Genomic DNA, 11,106 nt, shown 5'->3' with positions numbered 1-11,106 from the left:
TTCGTACAAATAAGGACAAATCAGAATTTTCCTGTCTGATTACAAAGTTTTACTTCATTAGAAGCTTCTTTGAAAAATGTTGCATAGAAATTTGATTCAAGTGGGTAGGAACCACGCAAGTAAAATAAAACCAAGTAAGGCTGAGTTAGACCGAGTTTCCTAATTAGCGCAGACGCGCTGGCTAGCGATCTGGCGCGCGTTTTAAGCCTATATCCTCACGCGATTCCGCTCCAGTCCACTTCTGTTTTCTTTGTGAAAAAAAAACACCACGAGAGGCGTGTGCACGCGCGCCGCCGCGCTAGATTTGGAGAAAAATCTGACGATTAGTTCATTCACGTAATTAGTTTCCGATAGTTATTTTTTAATTAATCTTTCCTTTTTTTCCATGAAGTTGTTTCCTTTTTAACTAAAGATTTAAAATTCTATACACGAAATTTGAAATTTTCTATAGAAGAAATTAAAAGTCACGACCATGATTTAAAACAACTCAAAATTTGAAAATTTAAACTTTCAATTTAAAATTTGAAAACTTTCAACTCAAAATTTAAACTTTCAAGTCAATTTTGAAAACTTTCATCTTGAATTTTAAAAACTTTCAACTCGAATTTGAAAATTTTTTACCCAAATTTGAAAACTTTTTACCCAAATTTTAAATAATTTCAACTCGAAATTTAAAAACTTTCAAGTCAAAATTTAAAAACTTTCAACTCAAATTTGAAAAATTTCAACTCGAGGTTAAAAGGTTCCAACTCGAAATTTAAACTTTCAAGATAATTTTTTTTAAACTTTCAACTCAGATTTTGAAAATATTCTTCATATTTTCAAAACTTTCAACTTAACTATATTATTATGTATTATTTTGATAATAAAAAACTATAATTAGATTAATCCGGGCCCACGGGCTTAACCTTCTACCCCCGACGCGGAACAGAAAAGTGCGCGCTAGCAACATTACCGGCGCAGGTGCGCTAACTAGAAGCCCCTGAGTTAGACCCAGTAGTTCGGCCCATATATTTGGTGATACATGAAACGAAATAAATCATTACTGTATGATTAACCAAGTATTAATTATTATAAAATTTAGAAATGGTTTTTTTATTTTTCTTAACAAATTATATATATATATATATTTAAATATATATTATTTAACCGTTTGAAAAACATGCTAATGAAAAATAAGAAAGTTGACGTTAGTTGGAGAAAAAGAACAGGGCTGAGTCCTTTTTCAGTTTCTATACGAAGTCTAGTTCCCAGCTCATCCCGTGAAAGGGCCTAAAATAGGCCTATAAATCAACAAACACGGCCCAGCCCAAGATTTGAGCGGCTATCCTCCCACGATAGCCACGTGGCCGCAATCCCGGCCACCAGATCCTTCTGGCTCCTACCTGTCCGGCCCCGCAACTCGAAAAGCCGAGGATCCCAACTTCCCAAGCCCCACCCTGTTCACTCCAAGCACCAAACTACCACCAAGTCCCAAACCACCACCAAACCCCACCCCCACCCCTACCCCCCCCCCCCCCCCCCAATGGCCGCGCCACCCACGCCATCATCCCCACTGGTCGCCTCCACCCGCCGCTTCGTCGCCCCTCGCCTCCGCTCCCTCCTCCCGGCCGCCGCCGTCTCCATGTCCAGCACCTCCTCCTCCTCCATCTCGGCCCCCTCCAACGGCCGCCCCGTCTCAGGCGGCGCCGGGGAGCAGCGGCCGCCGCCGAGTCCCCTCCTCCCGCACGCGAGCCTCGAGGTCGCCGGGGCGCGCTGCGGCCTCCTCGCCGGGTTCGACAGCCTCCGCCGGCCGTACCGAGCCTTCCCCATCGTCGCGTCGAACCGGCACGTCGAGACCATCTTCGCCGCCTTCGCGCGGTCGCTCCCGGCCGTCGCGCTCCGCCGCGAGTGCCTCCGCACGCCCGACGATGGCGCCGTCGCGCTCGACTGGGTCTCCGGCGACGACCGTGCGCTTCCGCGGGACGCGCCGGTGCTCATACTCCTGGTATGCCTGTCGTTTTCCCTCTCGTAGTCTCGTGTGTGGTTGCGCGCTGTATGCCTGTATACATCGAGCGTCAATGCATTTGCTGGTAGTTAGAAATGAATCGATGAATGAGATTTGATTCGCATTGGGATTGGGATAGTATTTTTTTTGTTCAGAAATGGCCAAATAACACTGGTAGGATGACTAGTCCAGGATCGAAGTAGTCTAGTGTTCAGAGTGGCTAAGTGAAAAGCAACTAAGCTTTTGCCGTCATAATATTTCCCCCAAACGGGAGATTCTAGCAACATTTCGTTGACCTGCTCCAAGGAACAGGTTCACGACATCTCAGATGACCCATTGAAAGCATCTGACAGAACTAAAATTAATCGTCCAATGTGCAGTCAAAGACATCCACTCCATATATGACCACAGAACTGAAATCAACTGATCTGACTTCTATTTTACCTTTTATCTTTACTGTTAGATGGCCAGTGCTTATCTGTAGTTCAGACATGCATTTAACTAGCTTATGGTTAGTGACTAATGCTTAAAGTTCGACATCGGCAGCCTGGTCTAACAGGGGGAAGTGATGATACATATGTAAGGCATATGCTGTTAAGAGCTAGAAACAAAGGATGGCGCGTGGTGGTGTTTAACAGCCGTGGATGTGCAGGCAGTCCAGTGACTACAGCCAAGGTACTTTATCAAATATTTTATTAATCTCATTGTATTCACTAAATTCAGTAGATCCTGAAAAATCAAGTAACAATTGAAAAAAGAAGTCAGAATCAGTTGATCAACTTTACTCTCTCAGCTGGTAGAGGTTGTTTATTATGGGACTGTTTTTCAGATTTTCATCCTGTCTGATACATGTAGCTTGCACTTTAGTTGGTTCTGATCACTCTTAATTAAGCTGAAGGTTGTTTATGCTCTTGCTGGGAATATGACATGAGCCACCTACTTCAGCACCATATGGTGAAGGGCTAATCCATATGGCTCCTAATTCCATGGTAGTGTTTGGCACTCAGATATGTAGTCAACAATGAAAGGTTAATTCAGTTTTGCACTTCATTGTTGACCTTTTTTTTTCTAGAGAACATTTCTTCCTATTATATTGGGAAAAAAAATGGTTGTCTTGTGTCCTTCAAACTTATCAGCATCTTTTGGCTAACCTGATCTATAATGCAGACATATTGGCAAGCCACCATTCACCATGTTCATAAGCCTTAATATTGAATATTGTGGAGGAAACCTACGAATTAGCAGACTGTATAATATAATGGAGTCAAATCACATTTAAAGCAAAAAAACGCTACAATATCTCGTCTTCTTAAAACGTGATTTTCCTGTCATGTGCAGTTCTATTCGGCATCATTTACTGGAGATCTCCGGCAAGTAGTTGATCATGTTTTAGGACGTTTTCCTCAATCTAACGTTTATGCTGTTGGCTGGTCTCTTGGAGCAAACATTCTTGTGCGCTACCTTGGAGAGGTGAGTTCTTTACTCATTGATGATGAGCCTACAGTTCTACACAACAGCATTTTTTTTCCTTGTGCCATATTTATCAGGGTTTATTTCATCTTGAAGTCATATGATTTACGTACTACCTTTTGTAGCTGATGATGACTAGGAGTTGACCTATATATGTGCCACTTTTGTTTGATTCAGTGTGTGATTTAATCCAATATGTTTTAAACTTATGGACTTGCTCCTTTTTATCACCTAATAATTTGACATGTGTTTTTTTTTCTGCATTAGGTTATATAGAATTGATCCCAAGGCACGCTTTACTCTAACAGTCTGAAACTTTACAGCTATATGTTTTCTCTTTCCAGGAAACTGATAAATGTGTTCTTTCTGGAGCTGTGTCTTTGTGCAATCCATTCGATTTGGTAATTGCAGATGAAGATTTCCACAAAGGATTTAACAATGTCTATGACAGAGCCCTTGCTAAGGCTCTGAGGAATATATTTAAGAAGTATTCTTCTGTTCACCTTTCATCAAATCTAAATTACACTGCTCTCCTTCAATGAATTCTAACAGTTGACTTTTAGGGAATTCATAAAATTTTAGGCATGCACTTCTTTTTGAAGGATTGGAAGGTGAATATAATATACCAAAGGCAGCGAATGCAAGATCAGTTAGAGACTTTGATGAAGGGCTAACCCGAGGTTTGAAATGACATCAAGCATAACTCTTACCAGATGCTATTCATTTTTTTTCTCTGTTGGGACCCGCATTTAAAATTACACTTCAATTGTATGCAGTTTCATTTGGCTTCAAGTCTGTGGATGATTATTACTCCAACTCAAGCAGCTCAGATTACATAAAAAATGTTTCCATACCCTTATTGTGCATACAGGTGAAACTACTAGTTCTATATGCTTCGCTCGCACATTAGGAACAACAATTATCTTATTACTTAGTTTGATAGTATCATTTTGTCATCCTTAGGGAACAGTAAAAATATTTAGTCAAAATTGTAAAGCAAAAATAGAGCAGGAGTATCTCAATGCAAGTCAACTCATGGCCTCTTAATTGTGTAATTTTTTTTTTAGAAAATGGATTAAAACCTGGCCTCTACATCCACAATGGATGTACACAGCCCACTTAATTGTGTAATTGAAATGCCAGGGGAAAAAAACTTTTGATTGCTTGCCTTGGTCTTGCCAATATAGAACAAATTACTTCAATAATTCTAGATGACAATAGTTACGGTATTGCACTTCCATTCACACATTACTTCAAGTCGGCACTATGGAATTCATAGAGCAATCATGGAATAAGGAATACATGAAGGCTTTAAAAGTAGTTAGATCTGTTTGTACTTCCATAGACATGCTGGAAAACAAGGTCAATGCTCAACAGTTTGTATTCAGTTGTCAGTACTGGTTCATATATTATACAATGAAAACAATTTGGCTTTCTCTCTCAAAAAAGAGAAAACAATTAGGCCGTACAATCACATATTAAGGGTTGCTTAGATATTTTCTGCTATAGTTTTTTATTCTTGCTTAATTATGTGCAGGCGGATAATGACCCAATTGCACCATCTAGGGGAATTCCCAGAGAAGATATCAAGGTATTCGCTTGTTGCAGTTTGTACTTTGTAGTATGCACCCTACTGGACCCTATTACTCAGCGTTGATCTCTTGCATAAGAACATGAGGCCAGCATACCGAGTCTAATCCATGAGAGTTCTGTTTTAAGTCAACAAATAAGAGTGCATGCAGATCCAAAGGGTGAAAAGTAGAACTTTGTTACTTCTGTGTACTGTAACTTGTTGATTAAAAGTACAATTTCCGGGTCGTGCTAACTGAAATGAGAATCATATCTAACTGGGATTCAGGTACTCTTATGTGGGGGGTTTTGTTTTATTAATTAATGAGTGAATTGAACTATACAACAAAGACAACAAATTTGGGTTTGGCTGTAATGCCATAGTCTAATGCGTCTAATTGGAGAGTCGATCTTTCTTTTTCCACATCACCAAGATAGTCATGAATCCTACCAAGATAGGATAGAAAACTCAATAGGGTACTGCACCTACCTTTTACACTGAGATCACTGAAGGCCTGTAACTTATGATTCATTCAATAGTTATGTATTTATTCTGCTCTGTGTTGCTCTAAAATGACTCAAGAAAATCTTGTTATTTTATCTTTTCAGGCGAACCCGAACTGCCTACTGATAGTAACACCACAGGGTGGTCACCTTGGATGGGTGGCAGGTGAAGATGCTCCATTTGGATGCCCTTGGACTGACCCAATTATAATGGAGTTTTTAGAATATGTTCATAACGAAAAGAACTCTAGTACCAAGGGTAGCATCTCATATGAGCAGCAGATTGTTACACAAACGTCAGCCCCAGATGTCTCTGTGCATGTGCAGCGATAGTAACGTTTCTCTTGCCAGATTTTTCCATTCACTAGGCATGTCTTGTGCACATAGTTGTTAGGTCGAGATGCTCTACAGTGCTCCAGGATGACAGGTACATGATCAAATCTCATGCACCCCTAGTTTTGTTCCTAAGTATAAATATTTTCTGTTCTTCCATCAATAGTTTGATGAATATTGTTCGCTCTGCCTCTGCTTTACTTGTGCAGGTTCTACGTTATTGAGTTGTGACGATATTGTCGCGGCCTGCAGTCTGGGATTCTTTACAGATTTATGGGCTTTGCCTGTTCAACTAATTTTAATATTTATTCCGTATTGACCATTGCCGATACGTGCTGTATAAAACGGTATAAACAGTATATCGATCGTGTTCTTAATATACATCCTACAACTATACGTCTATACAAGTGCGGCGCTGATATTCATATGTAATTATTAGTTCATAGATAGGCAGATAACACCACATAGTAATACTCCTATAGGCCATATGTGGCACCAACAACCACCGGGCCTGTAGAAAATGTATCCAAACGAGCACCGTACCTACATACCCTACTATTCCTAGATATAGTACTATCATATGATCATCCATAGAAATGATCTATAGGCTAGTTTAGATTGAAGCCAATTTGCACCTTACAAAAAAATTGGCAACTTTAATGGTACCACGTGGATATTTGGTTTGCTGCCAATTTTCACGTCCATACTAGTTCAACTTCTATATTACCAAATTTGGTTGAAAGATTTTGACACTAAAATCTTAGTATATGGTAAAAATTATCTTCAAACCGAACAAGTTCTATACTAGTGTCAAAACTTGATGAGGTTTTAACACTATAAAAAATTAGTAAGGTAAAAATTGGCTCCAAACCAAACAAGCCTATTATTCTATATATTGATTCTAACACTAAGATCATGGTAGAACATCTCATTCTCAGAATGGCTTGAGCTCGGTACAACAGCAAGGATAATAATGAGTTATAAGCCTACTATAAATTTACGTGGAGACAGGTAAGAAAAAAAATCAAAGGTGTTGGCTCTTATGTAAGAGCAGCTTAACACAAGTTTTAAGACAAATACAATAATTGTATACTCCCTCTGTACTCGTAAAAGAAGTCGTTTAGAATAATGTTTAAATCAAACCTTGGGAATATAAATCATGAATAACTCTTAAATTGTTGAGTTTGAAAATGTAAAAATTATATGAATAGATTTGTCTTGAAAAATACTTTTATAAAAGTATACATATATCACTTTTCAATAAATATTTTTATAGAAACAACAAGTCAAAGTTGTGTTTTGGAGACCGTGTCAATAGAGAGAGGAGTAGAAAATTGTGGTCAACCTTATTGCTAATCTATTATATATGTTGGCTTTAAGTGCCCATTTAAATCGTAGCAATGAAAAAAAAGGATGAATAGAAAAACGTAAGATTCTAATAGGAATGCAAGTGCAAAACAGAGGATTGTAAAACACATGAAAAACACATGTATGACCGTTTGATTGAACCGCATGAAGAACACAGGAATCGGATGAGAGAGATAGACTCAAAGGAAAGTTTCCAAGAGATTTAAGCTCTCGCTAAATTTCTTCTAAAATCTCTATAGGATTGTCCATTTCGTAGGAATTTTGAAGGATAAGATAGAATTTAATCCTTTGTTTTAGGATTGGAATCCTCAAAATTCCTATGTTTATTCTCCAAATCAAAGGGATCCAAAGATGGACTAATAGCAGGAAATTAGCTCTACTATTATTATCTTGCTCTTAGTCCTGCGCAAAGCGCCCTCGATTCCAAGAGCTCAACAGCACCTATGGCTGCGCTACGTCTTTTTCGTGCTTCTCATTTGGCCTCGCGTCGCTTTCATGTCCCACTGGCTCGCTTCGATCGTTCCGGCTTTCCACCACACATTTGGCCGCCGGCACAGCCACACGCATCCAGAACTTTCTTAATCCTCGCTAGTTGCTCCTTGCTCGCCGCAGCATATCCTCTCGTCGATCTCTCTCCGCGACAGACACCTGCCCCCGCATCTCTGCTTCCCCCGCGCAACAGCGCCCGGGCCGCGGGACGACGAACAGTCGATCGCCACGCCGAGCGGATCGACCGCTAACCTCCAAACGAGCTCGAGGAAAACGCGACCCATCTCCTGTGGTGCGAGTACGACCTTGTCGCCAACGATTGCGATGTTTTCTCCGTTGATCTCTCCCTCCGCCGCTCGGTGCGGTCGCTGCACGTCCTACAGTAACATTCACTGCGCGCGAACACAACAACGTTCAAAGCATGGACGACAAGCGCCGGCATGCGCATGGGCATGGCACACATGCGCAGCGTTGATATATATGTTTCACATATGTGCACGAACGGGCTCCGAGGCAGGGGAGCCAGATTCACGAACATGAATAATTAATGTAACATCCTAGCATAACAAGCAGCAAGACTCGGCGATCGACCGGCCGGAGGATTTCTATATGTGCAACGCAATGCATGTGTGGATTTGCATTGTTGCATGGTTTGCCGGCCGGCCGGTTGCATCCTCCATCTCTAATCTGCTCTCCCGTCTAGCTTACGAGCGCCGCGGCTCTAGTCGATCTCTCCGGACCAACTGACTGCACAAGCCAGCAGCAGCAACAGCAGCAAAATATCTATATAGACCCAATACAACACGTACTCATACACATATATATTTATATACTGTATGCTACGCTGATTGATTAGCATGATCATGCTACTGCGTTCCATTCCACCATTGGCCATGTCTCCCACAGATCCGGCATGCCGCAGAACGGATCGGGCAGCTGGCCGCCGCCCAAGTAGTCTAGGTGATGGTCGTACTCGTACGACGACCCGCCGCACGCCGCCGAGCCGTCCTCCGAGACGTCCACCACCGGCACCGCGAGGCAGCTCACGTAGTCCTCCTCCACGAGGCCGCTGCTGCTCGCGTTCATCACTCTATTCCTCTTGTCGTCGTCGTCCCCTTCGGCGCCGCCGCCGTCGCAGCTGCCGCTCTGGTCTTGCCGCTCGTTCAGCTTCCCCCTCAGCTCATCCACCTGCAAGAAGGCAAAGCGCGCATTGTCACCATGCGTGCACGTATGCAGCAGGTATAGCTGATGATTGGTCGGCAATGGCGCACGAACCTGGGCTGCGAGGGCGAGCTTCTCCTGCCTGAGCGACTCGACGCGGGCGTGGAGGGCGTCGTACTGGGCGCGGAGCGCGGCGTAGTCGTGCTCGATCTGCTTGGAGCGCCACCGGGCGCGCTTGTTCTGGAACCAGATGGCCACCTGGCGCGGCTGCAGCCCGAGCTCCCGCGCCAGCTCCGCCTTCTCCCGCGGCTCCAGCTTGGCCCGCCGCGCGTGGAACGTCGTCTCCAGCGACCGCACCTGCTCCTCCGTGAACCGCCGCTTCCTCTCCCCGCCACCGCCGCCGCCGCCGCCGCCGTCGCCGTCGCCGCCTCCTCTCCCAGCGGCGGCCGCGTGGTGATCCGCCGCGGCCACCATCTGCCGCAAGAACTGCGCCTCGTCCACCGCCGCCGCCGCCGTGTCGTAGTACATGTGCGGCTGCGGCGGCGCCACCAAGAACTGGCAGTCGCTCTCCATTTTTCCCAAGCTCCAGGTAGGAGGAGACGTCGTATCGAATATCGATCAGTTCGTCGAATGTAAGACCAGAGCACTAGCAGTCGCAGTAGTGTGTGTGTTCCAGAACAACGGCGCGCGCGGCGACCTTTTATACCGGAGCCGATGCCGACACGTGGCACCACGGTCTCGTGCCCCGGTACGCGTGGGCCCCACCTCGCCTTTTGTCCCGCGCCAGGTGTCCCGCATCGGAGCCCCCACACTCCCCCGGATGGTTATCCGTCTCGCGATCGATTCGAGCTCTCGCCGTACACGTGGCGCGAGCTTGGAGTGTGAGACCTCCTCACCTCCTCTACGCAAAAAAAAAAAAAAAAAAAAATCAATTCCAAATTGCCAATGTGCAGCAGCCATCAGCCATGGTGCGTAGTAGTATAGGTGGGCAGCGTCCACGTCAACTGGGCCATGCGGCGGAGAGCGTCTCACGGACGGGAAGCCGAGGTGGCAGGGGGTGGCTTGTCACGTTGCAGCGGCTGGGGGGGCTCGCGTGTGAGGCTATCTTGCAGGGGTGAGGGCTCCCAACCATCTGGGGGTGTGTGGCCGTGCGAGGGAGGGATGATGAGGCGTCGCTGTACGCTAGCGTTTTTTTCCCGGCTCGGCAGGACAAGCAGAGTATACACGCACTGTACCTTCTCCTAGCTAGGACCGGTCGTCAAAAGTCAGATAAGCTTATCATCCCCGGCGTTACGTGTCCCAGGAGTGACTCCGCGTCGAACAGATGGTCGAACCGCCGCTGCACGCGCCCAGTGAGCTTCTTGGGCAATTTTCACCGTGCAGGTTAGCTGCAGCTAGGAGCTTCTTCGCTTGCTTTAGGAGGTGTTTGGGGGAGAGGGCTCTCTCTAAGGACTTATTTTTTGGAGAGGACTAAAGTTTAGTCTCTCTCTCCCAAACACCCTCTTAGTTTACAGTTTTGCAGTTTCTTATCGACAGATATGATTTGGCACATATGTCAGGGCGCGATTAGCATGCCAGGTTCTCCTGCACGTGATTCGTTCGGTGGTCGGCTCGGCTGAGATCAGTACCATGTTGTGTCATCTATCCCTCACGTAGGGGGAAACGAACTGATGGCTGCCTTTGCCGTTTCGGCAGCCACAAATCCCCTGGAAACGTAGTCGCAGCCACTAACATCAAACCAAATCACTCTTAACATAAAACTAATGCTACAATACAATACTCTCTTCATGCGTACGTACTCACCGTTTGCTTGCGCGCGCGGCCGAGCCGGCCGCGGAGTCGTCCCGTCCCCGGAGCCGACACGTCAGTGGCTCTCCGAGGTCACAGTTCACAACGACACGCTGATCACCCGATATATTAAGGATGACCTGTCGCCGATAAGCCCGTAGTTAATGGGATAATTGCAGTGATTAGCCAGCCCGTCGTGGCTGGGCGCGCGCAGGGGCGCCGGGCCCGGGTCAGCGTCGCGCTCGCGGTCCTCGTGCGCGGGGTGGTGGGTGGTGGTGCGGTCGCCGCGACGTCGACGGCGTGATGGCGACGTACGCCGCGGCGAGGCCGAGCGAGCCGGCGCGTGTCCGCGCGGACAAAACCGCTTTTGTTTTCGCTCGATCGGCAAAGCTTTCGATCGCCTCGTCGCAACTCGCAATCGCAAGTGCTTTTTTCCG

The 11,106-nt window shown here is 45.4% G+C and overlaps 2 protein-coding genes across 2 annotated transcripts; one reads left to right on the top strand and one right to left on the bottom strand.

Moving 5' to 3' along the window:
- The first annotated feature begins 1,525 nt into the window (after nt 1–1,525).
- Nucleotides 1,526–6,591, top strand: LOC127761297 (embryogenesis-associated protein EMB8). Its single transcript, XM_052285569.1, has 9 exons — nt 1,526–1,987; nt 2,534–2,662; nt 3,326–3,457; nt 3,802–3,944; nt 4,040–4,137; nt 4,234–4,328; nt 4,995–5,048; nt 5,636–5,957; nt 6,073–6,591. The coding sequence occupies exons 1-8, from the start codon at nt 1,526–1,528 to the stop codon at nt 5,861–5,863; spliced, it is 1,341 nt and encodes a 446-aa protein (XP_052141529.1). The 3' UTR covers nt 5,864–5,957; nt 6,073–6,591.
- A 1,553-nt stretch (nt 6,592–8,144) lies between these two features.
- On the bottom strand, nt 8,145–9,539 carry LOC127761841 (homeobox-leucine zipper protein HOX24). The gene is made up of 2 exons (XM_052286172.1): nt 8,996–9,539; nt 8,145–8,908 (listed from the first exon to the last, which is right to left on the bottom strand). The coding sequence occupies exons 1-2, from the start codon at nt 9,452–9,454 to the stop codon at nt 8,582–8,584; spliced, it is 786 nt and encodes a 261-aa protein (XP_052142132.1). The 5' UTR covers nt 9,455–9,539; the 3' UTR covers nt 8,145–8,581.
- Nucleotides 9,540–11,106: the final 1,567 nt, after the last annotated feature.

Source organism: Oryza glaberrima, chromosome 2, assembly GCF_000147395.1.
Source record: "Oryza glaberrima chromosome 2, OglaRS2, whole genome shotgun sequence".
In the NCBI taxonomy this organism is placed as follows: domain Eukaryota; kingdom Viridiplantae; phylum Streptophyta; class Magnoliopsida; order Poales; family Poaceae; genus Oryza; species Oryza glaberrima.
The sequence above is the reverse complement of the archived record's forward strand: the minus strand, read 5'-3'. Positions and strand labels throughout refer to the sequence as shown.